Source organism: Sarcophilus harrisii, chromosome 5 (genome assembly GCF_902635505.1).
Source record: "Sarcophilus harrisii chromosome 5, mSarHar1.11, whole genome shotgun sequence".
Classification (NCBI taxonomy): domain Eukaryota; kingdom Metazoa; phylum Chordata; class Mammalia; order Dasyuromorphia; family Dasyuridae; genus Sarcophilus; species Sarcophilus harrisii.
In genome coordinates this window covers 169,878,100-169,903,800 of record NC_045430.1, presented here as the reverse complement: position 1 = coordinate 169,903,800, position 25,701 = coordinate 169,878,100, and the positions used below count along the sequence as shown (strand labels likewise).

Here is a 25,701-nt window from a genome sequence, read left to right as displayed (position 1 = left end):
AAATTATTCTTTGGTTCTCAAAACCCTCTTAAAAGTAATTCTTTTATCTTGTTTAGAAGAATTGCAGTTGTTATAGAAGCTATCAGATTTGCTCATTGTTCATATTAATCAACTTTGATAACATTAAGGAACATTTTTACAATGCTGCTTAATGGTTTTCTGAAGGTTTATTACTCAGTTGCTAGTAGTGTAATTAATAATGTTCAGATAAATCCTAAGTAATTAGAGTTTCTATTTGCTTAATTCCCCCATCAGTAATTGGAAAGTTATTAAATTTTTTTAAACTCTACATAGCTGCATTCTTATAATGTTATTGGTGTAAATTAAATTCACATCCATAAGAAGATTATAATATATATTGCAGTTACTTAGTCTCTAATGCCTTCTCTAGCACCAGTCAAAGCATCTTAGCTAGCAGAATTTCTGTGTAAGTCAGTTCAAAAGAAAATAATTTCTCAATTTAGTAACATTTTTAATTTATCATTAAAAGTCAGTGATTTGCATAGACATTATTTCAGATTAACTTTATTGATTGGTAATTGAAGAGTAATAAGTAAATAGCATGAGGTATTACTTCTTCAGGAAAAAGTTTTTTTAGAATATGATCAGTTATCAAGTGAAAGCATTTGAGGCAAAAATCTAAACTTGCCTGAATGCATTCTAAATTGCATTCTAATTATGCTTTCTAATGCATTCTAATTATGTTATTAATGTAATATTAATATGATAAAATGCATTCTAATTATGTTATTTATGTAATATTAATATGATAAAATTAGGAAAATGAGAAAATTCAATGCTATTTTGAATGTTTTATTTAAAATAGGAAATAATGCATAGAAAAATCTTAATAACTACTTATTTAGGTTTGTTGTTTCATCTCTTCATTTCATAATATCTATTTACATGGCATATTAAGCATGTTATTTCTCTTATAACTTGAGATGCATAAATTGCATTAGATAATGGAAAGATAATATTTTAGTTTGTTTTAAAAATGATTTTGACTTTAAACAAGTTAAGGAAGTAATTTAACTTGTTGACTTTGTTTTCTTGGATCATATAAAAATGAAAATCTTTATTATAATTTTATTTTGTCTATATGAGAACAATCATAGGTTTTTCATTTAGCTCCTAAATATCTCTGGTATATGCAAAAACAATTGCAAAAAATATCAGCAAAACAAACATTCCTAAAACCCTAAAGTGCTAATTCCTCATAGATCCCCACTCTTATGACATCTCTATCTATTTTATCTTAATAGAATTACTACCTCTAATTCAAGGATATTGAAATGCACTTATCTGACTATAAATTTTTACCTTCCATTTTTCACACAGTTCCACTTCTTTTGAACTTTTCCTTCATTTCTCTAATCCAGGTATTTTTAATCTGAGATAAGTGACTAAAAAAAAATAAAGCTATTTTCCAAGAGCCCCCTCTACTCCTTGTTCCCCATTTCATATTCAATACATTTCTTCCACCACTATCTCCTTGTTCTCTCTCCACCTCACATGAAAAGGTCATCCTCCTTGCCAAAACAAGCCCCTCACATACGTAAGTGATCCCATTCCATCTACTCTTTTCCAGAAGATCACCTTTCCTATCATCCCTATTCTGTAATCTTCAATATCTTCCAGATGACTACTTGCTCCCTTTCTTTACAAACTGGAACCATTCATCTGTGCTAGCTAGCCATATATATATTTATGGATAAACCCCTTGAAAAGAACATTTATTATTCTGTGGCTTTGCTTTCACTCATTTCATTTTATAATTCTGCTTTCTGACTCTCTGTCTTCTCTTCAACTAAAACTACTCTTTCCAAAATCACCAATGATCTTAGTTGCCAAATCTAACACTCCTTTCTTGTTCTATATCCTGCCTGACCTCTCTGTAGTCTTTAACACTGTCAATCACTTTCTTCTCTTTAATACTCTTTTCCTCCCAACATTTTCCAGATATTCTTCTTCCCCCCTGTTTCTCTTCCTACCAATCTAAACACGCCTATGTTTCTTTTGCTCTTCTCTATCCAAGTCATACCTGATAACCATAAGGTCCCACAAGTTTCTACCCTGAAGTACTGCCTTTCTTACCCTATATAATCCCACTTGGATCTCTTATTTCCAATGGATTAAATCCAACATCTCTGTGCTGTTGAAACCCAGAGCTATTTATCCTTGTAATATCCCTGTATATGTCCCTTTCTCTCTTCTGACATTCCTTACCCTGGAGCTTGACTTGTCACTTTAATCCTGGCTTATTACAATATTTTCTGTTGGCTTTCCCTGACTCATTTCTCTCTACATTTCATTCTTTTCTCCTCTCAGCAGTCACAATTGATCTTCCTAAAATGTAGGTCTGGCTGGGTGACTTCCAATATTAGTCAATTCCTGTGGCTTTCAATTATTTCAGGATCACATATAAAATCCTTACTTTGTTCTTTAAAGATCTCCATAATCTGACCTTTCCTATACTTCCAAGATTTCTTATTCTTTTCTCCCTTCTATCTGCCCTGTTATCCTAAGACATTGGTCTTTTTCTTGTTTCTAGAATACTTAAGGGATTTTTGCTGACTGTTCCTCATACTTAGGATTCTCTTCCCACTCCTTTCTTTGTCATAGTTTCCCTGGCTTCCTTCAAATCCCAACTCCTGTATTCTACAAGAAAATGTTCTCAATCGTCCTTAATGTTAATGCCTTCTTGTCAAGTAACCACTATGGTCAGGTACTGTAATTATCTCTGGGGATATAGAAAAAAGTGAAACCAAACAAAAACAACAAAAACAAAACAGGACCTGCTCTCAAGGAGCTAATACTCTAATGAGGGAGACAATTCTATACAATCTATAAACAGTATAAATTAGGAATAGTCTCAGAGGAAAGGCACTGATTCTGAGAATTTGAAAAGGCTTCTTATAGCAGGTGAGATTTTAGAGAAAAGAGAGCCCAGTACAGACCCTTTGGAGAACTCCAAGGCATAAAAATGATGAAGATGCATAAAATGAGATGGGAGCTACCAGAAAGAATCGCAAGCTAGAATTGCCATGAAAACATAGGGATATGGGAATATCATGAAGAAAAAAGTGATTAAGGGGGGGAAAGGCTGCAGAAAGGCCAAGGATGATGATTGGGAAAAGGCTAATAGAGTTGAAAATTAAGATATAATTAACTTTGAAGAGAGTAATTTTAGTTGAATGATGAGATCAAAACCCAAACTGTACAGAGTTAAGAATAGAGGGAAGGAAATGAAAAGGGGGCATCTATTATGCCTTCTCAATGAGCTTAGTTAACAAGTGGGGATGGACAGATGAATAAAGTTAATATATTTCAAAATAGGAGAGATATGGGCGTATTAGTAGGCAGCAGGGAAATAACTGGTGAAAATGAGCATTATTAAGGAAATTGAGGAAAAATATGTTGAAGATAAGATGGAAATCCATATTTTTTGCACGTAGAAAAGTTTATGTTGGCAAGGAGAAGTTATACCTAGTCATATCATATGGGAACAAAAAAGGAGTTAGTAGCAGAAGCTATCTCTGAGTAATATAAGAAGAGGAACATGGGGGGACAGGGAAAAGAGCTCTTTGGGAATGGCTTAATTTTTTTTTTCAGTGAAATATGAGGCAAGGTTCTAATTACAAAGGATGAGTGGAGAAAGGACCATGAAGAGCGATAAAAATATTTAGAAGAATTGCTATGGTACATGGGAAGTGAATCATTTAGGGAGTATACAGTACAAATGAGATTATGATTAAGGATCCAATTGATTTTAATTGGATAAAGGAACAAAGGAGTCAAGTGGAAGACAATGTAAAGTTTAATTTATTAACCAAGGGATTAAGTTAAAGAAGAAAAAATTGTATAGCCAGTGAAGGAATAATGCCCAGGGAGAAGAGATTGGAAGTTGAAGTAATGATGAAGAACATGTTTCGAGTTGCATGGCAGAGAGAAACTACAAACTGAAAAATTCTAGAGTCCATGGACGTGGATATGGAGAAATGCATGTGAATGGTGGCAAGATCAAGGAAATGACTTTATCCTGTGTACAGCTATGGCAAAATGGATAATAAGTCATGGGAAATTAATAATTTGAGGAATTTTGAGGTAGTTGGTGGTATCAATAAGTATGTTAAAATCCTTTAATATAAGAGTAGATTTCTAAAAGAAAGACTGAGCCATTTTTGAAGAGAGAAAAATATTCTAGAGGTTCGTAGATAATAGATTAAAAAACTTGATTAAATAATGGTAGATTAAATAAGCTAAGGAGAATTTACTGAGTTATGGTGAGACAGGCAAAACCTGAAAATGGTATTGAGGAACAAAAAGTTATCCAATTTTTTCACCATGACCAGTGAGGCAAGGGTTTGGGTGAAAGTGAAACAAATGTAGGAAAGATTGGACTATGAAACATGTGTTATCAAGAGGGAGCCAGGCTCCCAAAAGTGCGTGTAGAGGGAGCAAGAAAGATAAAGGTTTAAAATCAAATGTTTTTCTACCTATGGAGTGGATATTCCAGAAGACAAAAGTGAATATTGAATAGATAAATATATCACTGAAGGTTGGAAGTAGATCAGTTGAGGGGGATGGAAACAAAAAAGCAGTCAGCCCTATAGAAAGGATTATTTAGTGTCTATTGAAAGTTCAGAATCACTGGGATGCAGTGGGTATAATGGTGTTGGATATTTTGTGTGTGTGTGTGTGTGTGTGTGTGTGTGTGTGTTTGTGTGTGTGTATCCAACAATTAAAACCTACCTGAACCAACTCGATTTGAAAGAAAAAAAGTAATTTTATTATTTTTAACATTCCTTTGTTTCTAAATTTTGAGTTCTATAATCTCTCTCTTCCAGTCTAACACTTTTCCTCACCCACAGGGAGGCAAGCGGTATAACAATTATACATATGAAATTATATAAAATAAGATTTCCCTATTAATCATATTTTTATTTTAAAAATCAAGAAAAGCAAAGAAAGTGAGAAAAGTGTACTTTACTTTGCACTGAATTCTTCAGTTCTCTCTCTCTGAAGGGAGATAGCACTTTTATATCATGACTTCTTGAGAATTATCTTGGATTAGAGTAGCTGAGTCTTTCATAATTGACATTATTACAATATTACTATTACTGTGCCCAGTGATTTCCTGGTTCTTCTCACTTCACTTGGTATGAGTTCATATAGGGCTTCCCATATTTTTTTCTGAAACCATGCTCCTCTTCATTTGCCACTGCACATTAGTATTATATAATAATAATAATATGCCATGGCCCTCAATTTCCAATTCTTTGCCTTAACAAAAAGAACAACTATAATATTTATTTATATAAATTAAGGTTGTTTTCCTTTTTTTAAAATCTCTTTAGGATATAAACCTAGTAGTGATATTACTGGGTCAAAAGATAAGGATATGTACAGGTTTATAGTTATTTGGACTTAGTTCCTGCTTGTTCTCCAGAATGGTTAGACCAATTTACTACTTCACCAACAGTTCATTAGTATACTTATTTTTCTCTCATCCCCTCTAGCATTTTTCATATATGATAGGATTGAGATAATGCCTCAGAGATGTTTTAGTTTGCTTCCTTCTAACCAATAGTGATTTAGAGGATTTTTATATGACTATAAATAGGTATGATTTTTTTTTCTTCTGAAAATCATATTTTTATCCTTTGGCTATTTTTCAATTGGGGTATGGCTCTTATTTTTTTATTTTTAATAGCTTTTTATGTACAAGTTATATGCATGGGTAATTTTACAGTATTGACAATTGCCAAACCTTTTGTTCCAATTTTTCCCCTCCTTCCCTCCACCTCCTCCCCTAGAAGGCAGGATGACCAGTAGATGTTAAATATATTAAAGTATAAATTAGATACACAATAAGTATACATGACCAAAACGTTATTTTGCTGTACAAAAAGAATTGGACTCTGAAATATTGTACAATTAGCCTGTGAAGGAAATCAAAAATGCAGGCGGGCAAAAATATAGGGATTGGGAATTCAATGTAATGGTTCTTAGTCATCTCCTAGAGTTCTTTTGCTGGGTGTAGCTGATTCAGTTTATTACTGCTCCATTGGAACTGATTTGGTTCATCTCATTGCTGAGGATGGCCAGGTCCATCAGAATTGATCATCATATAGTATTGTTGTTGAAGTATAAAATGATATCCTGGCCCTGCTCATTTCACTCAGCATCAGTTCGTGTAAGTCTCTCTATGTATGGCTCTTATTTTTATAAATTTGACTCAGTTCAATAATTGGTATATTTTTGAGAAATGAAATTTTATTCAGAGAAACTTGCTGTTAAAAGTTTAGGTATTACTTCATTATCTAAAGTACCTTTTATCAAATATAAAAGGTTTTTATTTTTTGTTTTTGTTTTGTCAGAGACTGATAATTATTGCTACTTTGCCTTTTTTAGTTTAGCCAAAGCATATTAGATTCTGCTCCAGGTCTTTATTTAAACTTCATGTGTCTTTCTGTTTCAAGTATGTCTCTTATAAATAACATATTATTGGATTATGGCTTCTGGCTTCTGATTCATTAGGCTTTCTGCTACTATTTTGTACGTGAGCTCATCTCATTCAAATTCATAGTTATATATACTGAGGGTCCCCCTCTAATCTTATTTTCTTCTGTTTCTTCCTCTCGTTTTCTTTTTATTCTGTCATTCCTCAAAAGTCTGTTTTGCTTCTTACCACTGCCTCCCCTGATCTAATCTCTTATTTTGCCCCTTGCCTTTCTCTTATCTTCTTACCCTTATATTTCTCTATTCAATAAATTTATCTTTCTGTAGAAAGCTAAATGTATGGGCAGAAGGCTGGGGCAGAGATAAAGGATACATGAATTTCTCTCACTGAGCTAATTCCAATAAAGGAAAGTTGAAGCATTCCCTATCACTCAACCCCATTTTTCTTTTCACTGTTCAGCTTCTTCCTTGTGTGCCTGTTTTTTGTGAGAAAAATTTCCCCATTCTCCCTCTTACTTTCCCCTTCTCTCAGTGAATCCATTTTTTCACTTGTTCATTTTTTAAAAGCTTTTTTGTTTGATTCACACACATGCCTTCTATGTAAACTCATTTTTAATTGCCCTAATAATGAAAAAGTCCATAAGAGTTACATGCATAATCTTCCCATATAAACAGTTTAATCTTATTGAGACACTTCTTATTATTCTTTCATGTTTATCTTTTTATGCTTTTATGTTCTTCTTGAATCTTGTGTTTCAATGTCAAATTTTTTATTCAATTCTGGTCTTTTCATCATGACTGCTTGAAAATTCTCTAATTAAATATCTATTTTTTTTTCCTGTGAGGGATTATTCTCAGTTTTGCTGGGTAGATTATTTTTGGTTGTAATCTTAACTCCTTTGCCTTTGGGAATATTATATTCCAAGCCCTCTCTTCACTTCTTTAATGTGGAAGCTGCTAAATTTTGTGACTATGCTTGCACAATAATTGAATTGTTTCTTTTTGGCTACTTTTAAAGTATTTTCTCTTTGATTTAGAATATCTGGAATTTAGCTATAATATTTCTGGGAATTTTCGTTTTGAAATTTTTTTCAGAAAGTGATAGGTATATCATTTCAATTTCTGATTTACCTTCTGGATCAAAGGCATGAGGGAAATTTTTTGGATAATTTCTTATAATATGTAGCCTCTTCAATCATGCCTTTTAGATAGTATAAGAATTCTTAATTTTTTTCTTTTGGATCTATTTTCCAGGTCAGTTGTTTTCCAAAGAGATAATATTTTCTCCTCCTTTTCTTCTTCCTTCTACTCTTCCTCTTTTTCTTTTTGTTTTTCTTCCTCCTCCTTTTTTCATTGGTTTGACTTTGTTTTATTGTTTCTTGATGTCTCATGGAGTCATTACCTTTCACTTGCCCAATTCTGGTTTTAAGGAACTATTTTCATGAGGGAGATTTTGTTATTTTTATTTTGACCTATTCTGCTTTGTAAGGAGTTCTTTTCATCAATGACTTTTTGTGCCTTTTTGTCATTAGACAACTCTGTCTTTTAAGGTGTTATTTTCTTTAGTAGTTTCTGTGTCTTTTTATTAAGCTGTTAATTCTCTTTTTTTTTTCTCTTTTAATCCTACCTATCTCTTTCTTTAACTCTTCTAGAAATTCTTGCTGGGCTTGGTTCCAATTAGCATTATTCTGCGAGGCTTTCATTGTAGGTTTTTTTTTTTCACCTTGTTGTCTTCTAAGTTTCTTCTTGGTCTCCCCTGCCACCATAGAAGCTTTTTATGGTCAAGTTCTTTTTGTTTTTTGTTCATTTTTCCAGCCTATTTCTTGACTTTGAACTAAGTGTTCTTATGCTGGAAAAATGTATCAATATGAGCTTTTGTTGTCTCTAATTCTCCAAAATTTATTTCAGCCATTATTTTAAAGGAGTATGGAGAGGAATGCTGATAGTGTTCACTGTGTTGGATTGCCTCTAATCAGCCATATTGGCTCCACCACTTTTCTCCCCAAGATATCTATCCTTTATTAATCTTTGAGGAGTTAGTTCAGATAGTTTATAATTATTTACAAGGATTTGTCTTCATGTCGAATGGTCCTTCAGAGTATTTTTCAGGTATGTGTTGCTGGAAAACAGGAGTTGGGAGGAACATGGAATGTTAAACTGTAACTTCTTTGAGACAAGTTCTGTTTTTAGGTTTGATATGTGAAGCTCTTTAAAATTGTTTCTTCACCTCTCTACCCATGTCACATACCCACAGTCAAAAAATTCCAGTGTTTATTGCTTCAAAGATCAAGTATAAAATGCTCTGGTTGCACTCAGAGCCTTCATAATTTAGCCCCTACTTACCTTTTAAGTTTTATTATACCTTACCTTCCACCATCTACTCTTTGATCCAGTGACTTTGATCTAGCCTCCTGGCTGTTACCCAAACAAGACCTTACATCTCTAAGCTTGAGATGTTCTCTTTGGCTGCCCCCAATCCTTATTTGTTCTCCATCCTCCTATATGCCTACTGACCTCCCTAGTTTCCTTTAAGTCCCAATTAAAATTCTACCTCTTTTAACCTTGTTATCTAAGATGCATATCTCATTATATTATTATATTAATTTATCCATTCTTGCTCATCTTGTGTACTGTATGACTCTGATCTACTCAAAACATAAAAGGGAAGAACTCAGCATACTTTACAAGGATGTTGTGAGAATCAAATAAGATAATATTTGTAAAATGCATAGTATAGTACCAGGCATGTAATAAGTACTATATAAATGTTTATTACCTTTTTATTCTGTTCCCTATAAAACAGACATATCACAACCTATCAATATATTTTCATGCTTCATAATTTTTGTCCTTTTTATCCCATAAATCCTCCAAAGATAGATTTATCCAGTTTGAGGTGGATAAATTTCTGAGATTTCTTTCATTTTTCTTGGGTACCAGTGAAGAATATAGGTTTTTCATTAGCTGACCTTCACTCTTCCTAAATAATATCCCCTTGGCCACTTCTTTTACCCAAATCATCATTAAAGGTATGCTTCAGCCTGCTTTTCCCTGGATATTCCTTTTCACGGCCCTTTACTTAAGCACTAAGTTTCACCAGCCCACTCTTTTTTATTTTTTATTCCGTTCTGGTACTAGGCCATACTAACCTGTTCAGGAAATGGCCTGTGTTAAAGAGCCACTTATTCCATATGCTATACAAAAGGCATTATTCTTGATTTCCCCTTGTAGATTTGTATCCTTAATATAATTGGTATGGCCACTAATATAAGAGAAAACCTTTTATGGTATTTTGGGTCTGGAAGTTATCAGGACAGTGTCATCTGCATACAAGAGTATCTGGAGTCCTCAACATCTATAGAAAATGCCTTCACAATTGAAATTCTGTTAAGGACTTCTATAATTAATTACAAGGACCTTTGTAAAGCCTATATCTTCCTATTTTATGCCTTGATTTTATTAATCAAAACATTATTAAACAAAATTATCTCTGTAATAGCACCCATCAAGGAGTTTTAAATCAGTTCAACATATGCATAGGAGATATGACAAAGGAGAGCCTTTTAAGATTATTTTCCACTGACAAGTAAAATCTGAGGTTAATTTTATTTTACAGTAAGAAATAGACATATATGATTTATTTATTTTTCCTATACATTTAAGTTAATTGTATGACTATGAGATGTAGCCTGCTCTAGGAAATTTTATTTAAAAAAACCTTCCTGTTGTATTTTCATCAAAATATCCACTGGACATGTTTGTATATCACGCTCATAAAGATTTTATAGAGATAAAAATGTGTTTGATAATGTGTTTTTGAGCTTCTTTTTTTTTTAGAAATTCTGCAATCTGATCTTTTTTCATTTTCAGTGATCTCCCTAACCCCATTAATTTTCAGATCCAAAGGCCTTTCTTAGCCTTCATTGTTGAAATTTCTGCAGTAATATAAGATTCTATCTTCTGACTCTTTGCCTTAACACAGGCTGAAACCCCCCTCTTCCTCAATGCCTAGAACATTCTCCTTCTTTGTCTCCATTAATTGGAACTACCAACTCCTTTCAAAACTCAGTTCAAGCATTACTTCTTTCAGGTACCCTTTTTTAATAGCTTCATTTGTCAGTTATTCCATCACTGAGTATTTTCTTTGGCTGTTTCCTATATTTACTCACCCTGGAATGCTCCCAAATACAAAATCATTTCCTTCATGCTAATGACTGTTTCAATCTTGTATTCATGTCCTTAGGATCTAGGATATAGTAAGCATTTAATAGATACTTATTGGTTGCTTAATTTTGATTACTACTCTCTATTACCACTTATTTGGATTTCAGTATCCTTATCTACAAAAATGAGGAAATTATACCAAATGATATCTAGGTTTATTTCTAATTTTAAATTCTGTCATCCAAATGTAGAAGTAATAGAAGCTTTATGGATAAATCTCCATGTGGTTTTGGCTGATCTATACTCTTGAGTGATAACTACAGATTTTAGACAGCAAATGCTAAAGCCAATAAACTGCCAAAGTATCATAATAGAAATACTGCTAAGTACTTCAAATCTCTAACCTAAAGAATAAACACTAGATTTGTACAACCCTATGAACAGTATGTGGAATTTGAGAAAAATACCCTATAAAATAAGGAGTCATCAAAAAATTTTATGCCTGTTATTGTTTCAAATGGAATATTGGTATCCTTTGCAGATCTGGACACTGAAAAACCATAGAAGAGTGCTTCCTTATTGTGCTTTTCAAATTTAATTCAATTTTTTGAAATACAAGAAAATTAACTTCCCCCAATATTTTAAGATAATAGAGACATTTATGGTATTTAATGTTTTACTGCCAAATTGCATAAAATAAAATATAATATTTTCCTTACCTTATTTTATTTTCACTTGTATAAAACCTATGTTGAGTTTCTAAATCTTTATATATGGCTGCCTAATTATGGCAGTTTCATTCAAATAGGTATTAGAATTGCTATAAAATATCATGATTTCAAAAGCCAACAACTCCTACTGCTAAAGTAAAGGTGCATTGCAGGGGCTTTTATTCACTTAAAGCAAGTCTGAATTCTCATAAATAATGCATTTGTGAAAGTGAAGAAAGTATTTTTCCAGTAAAAGCAAATTGCATGCAAAAAATAATGTATTCTTTTGTTATTTAATATGTTGAAAATAGAAGTATAATTAGTGTTAATTCCTGAAAGTATTCAAACATGCCAATTAAGTAGAAAATATTTAATGTTTCTCATAATTACTACCTCTTATACTGAATGTTGTAAATTAATTCGATATAGAATTTTTAAGTTTTCATATTGAATGGTTTTTTCATTTAGAGATGCCATTTTAAAACAAATTATTCATGTAGCACCGATTTTCATGTTAGAAATATGTGAATAAGACAGAGTGAGGCAACAGTTCCAAGAATTATCTATTTATTAGCAAAGCTGGTAATGCAAACAAATAGAGTACAGGGTTCCTCAATAACAAAGGACACTTCCTATAATTAAGACAGTTTTTTTAGTCATAAAAGAGAAATTTTGAAAATAGTGACATAATCTGTAGCAATGTGAGAGCATTAATGAGCTACCAATTGACTAGAATCAGAGAATGAGGATTTCTAGTCTGGAGTACTAATAGCTTAGTCTTTGAAATCTTTTTCATTGGTGCTTCTTGGAATACATTTGACCTTTTCTTAAGTTTCTCCTAAGGATGGGTGGAGGCTGACTTATAAGAATGGAATAGGGAACTAAATATTCATATAAAGGAGTTTAAAACTTAGAAAATGATGGAAAATAGCAATTTGATGAAGTATTAGTGAAACAGTAATTTATATCAAATTTTAAAATCTCACAGTTCATATATTAACACCGGAATGTTTTTCATTTCTCTGAACCACATGGAATCCCCACATTTATGCTCATGAATTGTATGCTTTTTCTAAGAAAAACTAGAAGTTTAGATTATGAACACCTTAAGAACTGGGATGCCCCTGGCTCTTAGCACAGTACCTGGAATACAGTAGACAATTAATTCTTGATGACTTGACCTGATCTAGTTATTGCTATAATCAAGCTCTACTAATACTAAGAAAATTCTTCCTTTCCCTATTTGTAAACATGTATTTGCAAGTCTTTGGTTGACCAAATAAAATGAAAAACATAAAAACATATTTTCCAAGAGCATACAGTCTTCTGGGCTTAAATGTCATAGTCCTATTCACTCTCATCACTCTTGTTAATCTCTTTGTTTTTTTCCTCTCAGTTTATGATGAATTTCCTATCCTGATTTTATTTTTAAAGTTACAGATTAAAACAGCAAAGTTGCAAGTAGGAGCCATCATGAAACCTATTAGTTGAAAATTCCAACTGGACTGCTTTTGTTTATCCAGGACTGTGGGGGACAATCAGGGCTAGGTAGTAGCTGAGTACTTTAGCACTTTGGCTGAAGCCTGCTGGGAGTTTTAAAGTAAGAAAGTGGAGGAAACTTTCCTTAAACAGGACTATAGGGAGTAGTGTGTAGAGCAGCTTCCACCACTCTCTCATTATAGTTATTCAGTCAGGGGTGGGGAGACTTGTATAGATTCATAAGAACAGTCTTTTTTCCTCCAAGTTTCTTGGTTTCATATGTCTAAAGATTTTCCAGTAAGAAAAACTTTTGAAAAGCTCACTTTACAATTGTTCCCCAGCACAAAGGGAAGGCTTCTACAGGTAACCATAATAATAGACCAGGGCAACTGATTAGTTTCTAAGTAAGCTGACTTAGAGGTTTTTATTACTAGTTATGACCCTGAAGATTCCACCAGTTTTCTTAAGTGAAGGTGTCAGTGGACATAGCCACACCTCCTGAGAAAAATACTATCAAAACCCCAGTGAATTGCTAACATCAAGTAAAAAAGAATGTATCCAGTCCTAATTATAGAGACAGAGGGAGGGAGGGAGGGAGAAAAAGAGGAGGGAGGGAGGGAGGGAGGGAGGGAGGGAGGGAGGGAGGGAGGGAGGGAGGGAGGGGAGGGGAGGGAGGGAGAGAGGAGAGAGAGAGAGAGAGAGAGAGAGAGAGAGAGAGAGAGAGAGAGAGAGAGAGAGAGAGAGAGAGAGAGAGAGAGAGAGAGAGAGAATATCTCAGGAGGAAGCCTGTAACACTTTGAGAAAAACTAAACAAGGGTTGCAGAAAGTAGGACTGAAGTTAAATCTTGAAGGGCACCATTTTGAAGAAAGCTGGAAATCCCTTGGAAGCATCCTGAAGATTCAAAGGGCAGTAACAACATGATTTTTAAAGCAATCCTTAAAGAGAGTGGCCCAGAAAATGTTAAAAGGGAAAGCATTATAAATAATAGAGACTATAGAGGTCTGGTATGGGAAACAAGAAGATACTTTTGTAAGTGCTATGTGATTCCCCTTTGGGGAGCATAGTAAAGCATGGTCACATTTTCCACTTCTGAATGGGAAAGAGAGAAGTCGTCTCAGAAAAAATCAGCTTAGCTGAGTTCATGGAAGAAAATTATAAAAAAATGCCACATTGAAGTAATAACTGATAATATTGATACAATTGACTTGATTGACAACCAGAATAGTTGGAGAGAATCAGACAAAAGTATCTAATGTGAGAAACCGAACAATTTGGTCAAATTGGCCTCTCTGTGGTAAGGTAAAAAAGGGCCTATAAGGAAATATAAAGTTCCTCTAGTCCAAAGTTTCTTAACTTGTAGTGTGTGTATGTTGAATACCTTTCAAATAATGGTGAAATCATGTACCCCTTCTCAGAATAATATTTTTAAATATATACAATAAAATATGTAGGATTATAAAGGAAACCAATTATTTTTAATTTTCTATCAAAAATTTAAAAAAAAAAGTCATGAATCTCAATTTAAAAACCACTAATCTATTCCAGCCTCCCATTTCATAGATAAGAAAAATGAAAACCGAGAAATTAATTTTTTTAAAAAATTAAAATTAAAAACCTTAATATCCTTCAATGGCCTAGTGAAGTGTAAATTCTTTAGCTTGATATTTAAGCTGCTTGCTTTTTTCATTCTTCTTCTTTATCCATATATATATATATATATATATATATATATATATATATATAATATTTAAGCTGAACTAATCACCATTTTCAAAATGTACCCTCTCTTCATTTGCTTCTATCTGAATAATAATTTCACTACCTTCTACTTATGTTATTTTTTTTAAAGTCTTGTCTTCTCTCTTTAAGCCCCAATTTAAAGTTCCATAAAGCCTTCCCTGATGAACCCAGATAAAAGTAATCTGAATTATAGTTATACTATGGGCGTATATAGTACTGTACATTATAGTTATTCATTAGTCAACAGATATTCAACTAATTACTTGTGTGCCTCACATTGTGTTAAATTCTGGGAGGGAAATAAAGGTAAAAATATGGACCTTGAATACACACAAAGAGGAATAAAACTGTGTATACACTATGACCTAGCAATAATACTACTAGTATTATATCTCAAAGACATCAAAGGAAAAGGACCTCTATGTACAAAATTATTTATAGCTGCTCTTTTTTGTGATAGCAAAACATTGGAAATTGAGGGGATAATCATTTACTGGGGAGTGGCTGAATAAGTTGTGGTATTTTAATTGAGATGGAGCTCTATTTTAGTGTGGGAAATGATGAGGGAGCTTGCTTTCAGGAAAAACAAACAAACAAACATGGCAAGACCATAAGAACAAATGACAGTGAAATGAAAAGTACCAGGAGATCAGTATACACAGTAACAACAGTATTGTAATGATTATGATCAATAATGAATGACTTGGCTTTTCTGATGGATACAATGATCCAAGATAATTTCAGACGACTCATGATGAAAAATGCTATCGACCTTCAGAGACAGAACTGAAGAACCCTGCAAAAGTATAATTTTCTCATTTGTCATTTCTCAGATTAAGCAGGAGCACTTTTCTGTATCTGCATGCTTAATTGTACTTCTGGCCTATGAAAAACAAAGTATAAAATAAAATATTGAGATTATTAAGTTGAACTGATATGTAATTAAATCTTTCTTCTGCAGAGGCTGTGACATTAGAACTTATTAGGAGAGATATGGTCAACAATACCTCACCAGTTTTTTTTATTGTTGTGTTGCCAAATCTTACAAGACCACATGTCAGAAACAGGAGATTTTATAGAAGGATCAGGTTTATTAAAAGAAATAAGTTCAGATTTGGATTGCTAAAGTTTGAGCTGCCACTTACAGGTAAAGCTATCTAGTAGGCAGTTGGATATGTGGCATTGGAACTCAAGAGAGAAATCAGGGTTAACTAGGTATATGACACTTATTTGCATGGAGAGATAATTGAAATTTCATCAATGTGAATATTCCCACTATTAATGCATAATCCTTTAGTGTCTTATGATAGTCCTAATAAGTCCAAAATAATGATTAAGAATAGTAGTAATAAGGATAATAATTGTGTGTTCAACCTGGTGCTGAGCTTGTCTAAACTTAGGCAATTAAGGGTTTTGCAAAGTGTCCCAAAGGTATCTCTAGTTTTTCAGTTTTAATTACTTAAAATCTTAGTAGTAGTAGATATTAAGTTTTAACTGCTTAATCACTCCCACTGTACCCAAAGCCTTTTTAAGACTGGTAGTATATTCCACTGACATAGTTTTTAAAAAAAACCAACTAGGGTAATGTAAATTTACATGTGTTATTCACTATGTCTTATTTATTTTATTTACCATCCATATTCTATGATTAGCAACCTTCATTTTTATCCAAAAGTATCTCCATTTTATAGATTTGTAAAAACAGTACTTTATCATTCACTCATTTTATGAGCAATCTAAGTTCACAATTGGGTAATGATATTTTTTCACGGTTAATACTTTCATTTTATCATTGGCAAATGGATTTGTTTTCTAAATATGAAATCTTATTCACATAATCACAGAAATAATAGGATTTGCTTTATTTAGTTTTATGATACTTTATGTGAAAACTGACAGGATTTGAAAAAAGATTCATATTCAAAAGGCCAAATAATTATAGGTCTCGTTTTGTTAGAATTAGAAGTGTGTGTGTGTGTGTGTGTGTGTGTGTGTGTGTGTGTGTGTGTGTATGCTATTTCCTCTTGGAAAACATGATATTTTTATCTGTAATCTTTCCTTCAAGCTGTACTGACTCTCACATAACTTGTGATCTGAACTATTTAGGAATAAGATTTGATAAGATATCTTGTGATAGAAGTGATTTTTAGGACATGTATTAAGAATTAAGCCTCTGTCATGCAATCCTTCAAATAAGCTGAAATAGATTTATGTGAAGTAAAGATGTTATTAATTAACAGATAAGCCAGGAAAACATGTTATTTTCCTACAATGATTTGGAAAACCAGATGTCGCCAGACTTATTTCATTCCTGGGAGAGTATAATGGGAAATTAACTGCAAGACATTTATATATTAATAATACATTTTCTTTTCCTTTGTCAGAATTTAAAAAAAATTTTTTCTTACAAAAGAGTGTAGTAGATACAGTTCAAGATAGTATTTTAATGAGTAAAGCATATTTTCTAAGGAGGACCTAAGAAAAAGGTAGGAAAAATTCCTTCCAGAAGATTCGTGTTATATATTAAAACCAGCAACATTTTTTAATCTTAGATGAAAAAATATCGGACAAATGCTTGACAACTGAGTTTTAAGTCTAATTATCATTTTTACCTAAGCTGAACTTACCATTATTCTTTAGTTTGTGAAAATATAAACATCTTCAAATTGTTGTTACTAATAAACTTCTAAAACTGATATAATTCATTGCTCAGATTTATTTGCTTGCTCAGTGGTTTCTTACTACAGCTGGAGAGTCAAATTATTTTTAACAACTATGAAGTAAACTTTTAGTTAGTTTGAACTATTCATTAAGTCATAATTTGGTTTGCACTGGAGGAATCATCTTTAACATAATTAAATAATGCATTTTTGTTTCTAATAGACTAATAACTACATAATGGTCACAAAGTGTTTTTCTTAATGTTGTTTTTTCTCCTTGATTGTGCCATCTGTCCTTTCACAACAATAAAAGATAAAAATTAATCTCATGATGCCACAGAAGATATTATGTGGTTTAACATTGCCTTCTGTGAGCATAAGTCTAATAATGGGTAAAATTAAATCTTTCTTTTAAGAAGAAATTAAAATCTTTCTGTTATTTTATTACAGATGGGGTACCCAAGGAGATTTTACCACTACTCATCCTCGACCTGTGGTCAAAGTAAAGCTCTTTACTGAAAGTACTGGAGTTCTAGCCCTTGAAGATAAAGAATTAGGAAGAGTAAGTTATGATCAATTTTTAAAAATTAAAATACTGTAACTAGTCATGTCATAAACCATTTAATTATCATTTATGATAATAAAATATTTGTCCAAATGGGGCAATACCTTCAAAGATTTATATAAATGTAACAGTATTGCTTTACACTATTAAGAAAGGACAGATGAATAATTCAAAATAACACAGGAAGATGATCTACATGAAGTGATGCAAAAAAGAAAATCACAGAGAAAATAACAATATACATAATGATTTGAACTGTTTCAATAATGTCAACCCTGGCAAAATAGCTATTGCCAAATACAATGTTGAATGTTCACTCCATACTACAAAACTTAAAACACATCTCTCTCCTTATGTTAATAATAAATTAATCATTTAACATATCTAAATACATATGTTTGTGTTTTTGTTAGAAAGTATATTTGATAATACAAAATGTCAGTTTAATTTTTAAAATAAAGCAAAAGTTGTAAGGGACTGAAACTATTGAATCGATGTACTGAGGTCAGGACTGCCAAGCACTTAAGGCTAACTACTGATTGGACAATACTCTATGGGCATATGCTTGGAAAATGGTCCTTTCCAGTATCCTGTGCTGGCTTGATGATTGGTGTATACAGAGGATTGGAGGAGGGATTAGGGGGTGGAATAAGACGAGCCAGAGTCTCTTTTTGGCGGTAGACAAGGGAGAAGGCGGTTGCGGAGATTCTGCTTCCATCCTGTTCAATCCTGTATCTAAAGACCAAGAATAAAGACTGAGGACTTTTGCTTATCCCAACTCTGGCTGATTCTGAGGTATCCTGGGGTGCTAGCGTGGTCGTCACAAAAAGTTATAAACTATGTGTGGGGAATGAGTTTGGATGAGTAAATCATAGTTTCTCTTTAGAAAGTGAGAAAAGAGAGGTAATCTTAATCAATGGCCATGGCCACAGAATGCCTCCTTGAGCCATGTCCCAGATTTGACTGGATAAAAGAATTTGAATGGTCCAACCCAAATGAATACCTTCCTTCTGTCATAAAGCCATTTCAGATCTTATGGCCACATTCAAGGAAAGTTAGGAGATAAGGAGGGTATTTTTTTCTTTTTTTTTTTTCCTTGTGAGAATATTTGTAGGAGGACTCTTAAACACTATTTCTTTTTTGTAAAAGTATACTTCAATCATAATTTAATAATGATTTAATGTATTTCAAATTTCTTAATTCTTAACACATTATTCTTTAATTCCCAATATTTTCCTCTATCCTTATCCTTCTGTTTTGACAAGATTAAAGTTGGAATGGATTTTCTGAGCAAGATCACTTTACTTTATGTGACATATCTTTAGTATAATAACTTTATGTGAAAAAATGCATTCCAATAAGCATTTGCAAATCTCTTTGAAGTAAATCTTGTTTTGATTTGTTTTCCCTTACTTAAACAGATCATTTGCTGGATGTATTATCTTTGGTTTGGGTCCCTTTTAGATGCTTTCTTATCCTACATGATGGTCAAAAAAAATTGTTCCACAGGAGGAAAATCTCCTAGTAATTCATTCATTCTTTCATTTTGAGCACCTTAGTATATCCTGCTTTTGCAAGTTAATACCTGTATAATTTTGGACATGTTACTTAATTTCTGTGCCTCAGGTATCTCATCTATGAAATCATGTAGTTAGAAATGTCATCTATGGCATATAAGGTTGTGTCTGGCTTGGAATTTTTGATCCTGTGATCATCACTCACTAAAGTTTATTAAGACTTTGCTATATTGATTTTCATAGTCCAAACTGATAACTTTTAATTGAGATAGCATTGAGCTAATGATTTCTATTGCTGTGTTCTAATATCACAGAACACCAAAACTACTATGCTTATTGGGAATGTTTTTATAATATTATTCAAGGTTTGTCCTCTTTCCTGATCATAGATGAGGAATTACTTATGTTTCATTCGAAGTCCAGAATATAGATTTCCTCTTCCTTCTTTTTTTGTCCAGGCAATCTTAGTAATAAAGCTATAATTCATATCTTACATGACAGCTTGGAAATTCTTGAGTTTTAGCTCATGTGTTATATGGGATGAAATTACCTTACCCCAGTCAATTCCTCAAGTTTCAAATTCCCGAGATTTACCTATTAAAACTATCTGTATTATATGGATGCTTCCAATTCCCTTAGTGCTATCCTGATTATTATAAGAAGAGAAACTTCAAATCTACTCTTCTTTATTCAGTACTTCTGTCAAAATAAGAAGAGTATAGATCTCGTATACAGTCAATCTGCTATTCTAAAATTCTGTGATTTTATGGTCAATGAACAAAGAATGTATTTTGAAGACTCTGAAAAAGACACATAAGTTTTATTTTAATAAAATGTGTTTGAGAGTGGGAAGCAAACTAAGATGTCTTATATACATTTACTTAGAAAGTTATGATGAATAGGTCTGTAACAAGAATTATAAGGTTACAACTCATGTCTTTTAGAGAAAAGTAATAGCATGATTTATGTTTTTTCCTGACCCTGAGCTTTATTAATAGATATTTTCCTTTTCAATCTAATTCTTTTTGCTGACACTGAATCATGAAGAGAAAAACACTTAACTTTTTTTTTAATGAAAAACAGTGTTCAGTAATGTATTATTTTCTCCTGAATGAGATACCTACCAGTACAGGATTTGTCCTCCAACAGTAGAGAACACTTAACAAATTGCTCATTCCACCATCAGAAAGACTGTTAGTCTTTAATAGAAAAGTCATCACTTTACAAATATCAGCAAGCCAATGTTTGAAAAGTTTATTTAACCCATTGGGGCAGACACAAAGAAAATGAATACACTTAGTTCTCCCACTGACTAGAATATTATTGTGACCTATTATTGACCATATCCCATTGCTACCATTGGCAACTGCTATTCTGAAATCTAAATTGGGGAGTTTGCTTACCAGTATTATTTCAAAAAGTTTTTTATATACACCATGATATTTATTAAGCTAAATGACTGTTTTCATTCGTTGTGTTATATATATATATATATGTATATATGTATATATGTATATTATATATATAATATCACTATTATCAATAATATCAGTATAGTCTGAAACCAAGATTAGAGGACTAATTTTAATGAATATATTAAAAAATTAAATACTGAATTGATGCTTTCTTTACTAAATGAAGAGTTCAGAAAAATGTTAACAGTAAAAAAATAGGGGTGAAAAGAAAGGAAGGTATGTACATAGAAGGAAAAAGGAATATTAAATACAACATATTGTTAAATTTAAAAGTCATTATTTACTGTACTTTTAAAAGGCAAGGACATTTGTGTATTCAGATAAACTATTTAGAATCTGTGCAGAGGGCAAAAGGTAGCAAGTTGGAATCTGAGGAAAGATGGCAAAATTATCTTATTACTTCTTACTGCCTCTCTCCTGCCTCCTGAGTACCCTGGGCCATGCTGGTTCCCAGATTAACAGAACAGTTATTGAAAACATTGCATTAACTTTGTGATGTCAATGAGGGAGGGTCCCAAAGGCATTAAAATTGGTAAATGGCTGCCAAAAATTTTAGAGTATACTGTGACAAGGACATTTCTGCTTCATTTTTCAACTCCCCTTTTTATCTGACCTCTCTTCTACTTCTTAGATATGGTTTATCATGTATTTTTTGTTTATTTTTTCTAAGCCCCAGTAGGATTTTCATATTTCGACATGGAAATTTAGCTTCTTCTTCAAGAAATAAAATCTAATGAAATTTGGAAAAAATAAAATATTTTTTAACTGAACATATTGTCCTATTAGTATCTTTCTGACTTGCATCTACCATTTCATCTTTGTTCTTATACAGAACACATCTATCTGTTTAAATCTACTTTGTTTTATCTGTCACATCAATATTGTTAATAATTTTGACTTTTATTAGTGAATTTCACAGAATTTCTTGTATTATAAAGTCTATTTTTACTTTATAATCTAGTAAATTTAAAGAGTAATAAGAGGTTATTTTCAACGTAAAATACATTTTCCTTTTAGGATTCCTTTGAAATGAAAACATGGCCTTATATTTTGTAGGTTTTATTTACCAAAAGAAAGATTATAATGGATTTATCATGTTATTCTCTGTGACTTAAGAATGTTTAATTATTATCTTTCTTGATTCTTTGAAAAAGAAGTAATTAGGACATGGATTTTCCATTTTTAGGATTTATCTAAATCGATTACAGGCTGCTTGGTGACACAGTGGATAGAGAATCTGGACCAGACTCAGAAAGACTCAACTTCCTAAGTACTAATCTTGCCTCAGATATTTACTAGCTATGTATGACTCTGGGTAAATCATTTAATGATGTTTGCCTCACTTCTTCATCTGTAAAAATGAGCAGGAGAAAAAATAGCAAATCATTCCACTATCTTTGCCAAAGAAAAATACAAATGAATTCATAAGGACTCAGATATGAAACATATGAAAAACAATAAATTAATTATAGAACTTTTTAATATAATATCTTTTAAAATAATAAATAGGTGTTTGGCTATGAAATGATGATTCTATAAAATGTTATCTTAAATATATTGTTATTAAATAGTAATCCTATCGTTATAAGATATAACTAGTAATGGGACAAAAATCTCATAAATAGTCATAGCAGAACTTATATATTCAAATAGGTGGCTAGGAACACAATAATTTAAGGATGCTACCACAGCTACTCCTTAAAATTTCCTTCAGAAGGAGTTTATGAGCCACAGAAAGAAGTTGGATCCTATTATATATAGTCATGCCTTATTGTTTCTTTTTGCCAAAAATGGCACTACCCACTTTATTAACAACATTTTAGTATAAACAAATTCTGGCTTTTGCTAGAAGCAACATCTCAAATGTCAAAAAATTGCTGTTCAATCTCATTAAGAACTTTCCAAAAATGTGCTATGTTCTTTGAATACTTCCAGTGTGTAAGTGCTGAAACCCATGCTTAAAACAAAAACCAAAAACAGAAAACAAAAAAAGTACTTTACATGCCTTACCTTTTATGTTCCATTGAGAGAAAACATTGCTGAATCTTGGAGATAACATGCAAAGGCTCTTACTTATCAGAGTGACATTTTCAAAGAAGTGGAATTGATGAAAAACACTTTCACACATGTCAAACATTTGTTTGAAATATGGAAAACTAAAAGTCATATGTATTCTTGATTTTAATAATAATTTTAGGCAGCACAGTGAATAGAATGCCAGGCTTAAGAGTCCAGAAGACTCATCTTCAAGAGTTCAAATCTCATCTCTGACACGAGCTATGTGATATTGGGTCTTTGACCCAGTTTCCTCGTTTATAAAATGTGCTAGAGAAAGAAATGGCAAACTACTCCAGTATCTTTGCCAGGAAAACCCCCAAATGGGATCATGATGAATCAGACACAACCGAATACTAACTATATCCGTTTCATTAGAAGAATAAAGATGTTTAAAACTAATAATCCAAAAATGACAGCTATTTTGTGTTTTTCATATGTGTGAATACTACAAGGATACAGCAGGTGGTATTTAATTATAGGTACATCTTGAATATATAGATAATTTAGTGTTATTACACTGATTATTTTATTAAAATGAATCATTGTCTTTTGAAGCTGATTGTCACATTTTAATGCAGTAAGCAATAATTACCTTTTATAGTCATAATTTTCATCAGGTTGTTTCCTCTGTTTACCTTGTAAAAACGCCTCAGGATAGCCATCTGACTAACACAATATACCTCCGGTTTTTTGTTGCTGAATTTTTACAATAGGAAAGTATTATTTAAAATAGTTCCATATTCAAACAAGGAGCTACCCAAGAGAGGAAAACTATCACTTTCAAAAACTTAAAAGAATAGGCAGTCTACTTCTTCCTGTTTTGTTTTGTTTTTGCATAGTTTAAATAGGGCACTTTTGTCCCATGTGTATTGACTTTTTAGCTGATGCAGAGTTAAATTCTAGAGCAAAATATCTGTGTATATTTAGTCTTTAGAAAACACTTTAATGTTGTCTTCCAATAGGGCACTTTTTGCATCCTGAATTCATTACTAAAGCATGCTAGGATGGCTAAATATGCCATAGATGTAGTTACTTGGGGCCCCAAAAAACAGTGAACATCTTTAAAGCACCTTTTTTACAATTAAGATAAAGTTTATTCAGGATTAGTTTTAACCAAATTCAACTCATGTCTTTACTTTTTTATTTCTTTCTCCCATATCTATATCTTTGGAACATCTAATAAGATGGCAGAATGAAGAATTGTATTTTAACTTCCCTTTATCCTGAAAAATAATAAGAAATCTGCCAAATGAAAAAAGAACAGTCAGAGAGATAGAGTTTCTGCCAGGTAATCTTCATAAAATTTTTAAAAAATACAGCAAGGACAAACTATTTACACCCATTATGAACTATAGGCATCTCCCCAATCCCCCAACTTTAGGTGCTTTACTAATACATTTAGATGAGTCAGTAACCCAAGGGAGTTTTAAAAGCTGGAACTAATAGCAGCTCAGAATAGACATTCATTAAAAGTCATCCTCCTTTCCAACATAATAATATACATTCTCTCTGCATCAATTCATCCAGTTTCTTAGACTCCACTTAGTTGAGGAAGTTTAAATGTTTAACCACCAAAATGAGTGTGTGTGTGTATGTGTGTGTGTTTGTGTGTATGTGTGTGTGCGCGCAAATGTGTTGTTGCAGAGAGAACATGAGGAAACAAAGAAAAACTGCTAACACAAACAAGATTTTTAAGGCGTCTTTTGAACCTGTGATTTCATTGGTATAGTCAGTAATATTCTGGTAATTGTTTAATAGCCAGCATATTGGGAAAAAATGTGAGATTAGTCTGAATGATTAGCATTTTCTCCATCTCTAAAAGTCTGAGAAATTAGAAAAAAATAACAATAAAACAAGCCCTGATGAGTGGAATTGCAAATTTGTTTGCAAATTTCTGAATTGTAAATGTTCTTACTGGGGCAACTGGGAAGACAGGATACTGTGCTGGGCCTGGCATCAGGAAAACCTGAGTTTAAGTTTGGCCTCAGATACTTACTAGCTTATTTATCTGAAGAATTCACTTAACTTTTGATTGCCTCAGTTCTTTATCTGTTAAAAAAAATGAGTAGAAGAAGGAAATGGCAACACTTCAATATCCTTGCCAAGAATACCTCAAATGGAGTCATGAAGAATTGGACATGACTGAAACAACTGAACAACAAGAACAAAAAGCCCATACTAATTTAATGAGCTAATTCGAGCTTATTCCATCATGTCCCTTTTATATATGTAATTTCTGATCCAGAAGTCCCTTAGCAGTATATATGGGCATCTCCTCAACTTTAAGTCTTTGAGATTGCCTGGAGAATTAAGAGATATATTGAGTTTTCTAGGATCACAAAGCTAATATTTGTTAGAGATGAATGAAATAATGAAGAACCAAGTAAGCTGAACTAAGGGTGTATGGTATATAGTAACAGCAATATTGTTCTAAGAACAATGCTGAATGACTAAGTCATTTTGATTATTAAAATATCCAAATTAAATATAAAATACATATGAAGGAAGATGTTATCTGCATCCAGGAAAAGAAGTGATAAATAGAAATATGTATAGAATTTATAAATATAATCTGTAGATAAATAATATAGATAGAATACACAAACACACAAGTGTGTGTGCATATTAGTAACCATTTCTTAAATGAGGGAAGGAGGAGGGAAAAATAAGAGGAAAGTTACTTGATAACTGCATTATATATTTTAAAGGAATTACCAAATTGTACATAATCTATTTGCAATTTCATATAAGATCTTTTTTTCCACTGTATTATGGAAATGCTTGTATTATTTCTTAAGTTTAGAATAAAATAAAAAAATTTAAAATGTAAATATTGGGCATAAGACCGATCTAAGTGATCTAAACTC

At 32.2% G+C, this 25,701-nt stretch overlaps 1 protein-coding gene across 13 annotated transcripts in view; it reads left to right on the top strand.

Moving 5' to 3' along the window:
• The window catches only part of CADPS2 (calcium dependent secretion activator 2), a 678,697-nt gene that overhangs the window by 343,231 nt on the left and 309,765 nt on the right, over positions 1–25,701 (top strand). For all 13 annotated transcript variants that reach the window (XM_031938931.1, XM_031938932.1, XM_031938929.1 and 10 more), the window contains exon 7: positions 17,670–17,781. In XM_031938931.1, the coding sequence (XP_031794791.1) occupies positions 17,670–17,781 (112 nt within the window). The remainder of the gene's footprint in view (positions 1–17,669; positions 17,782–25,701) is intronic.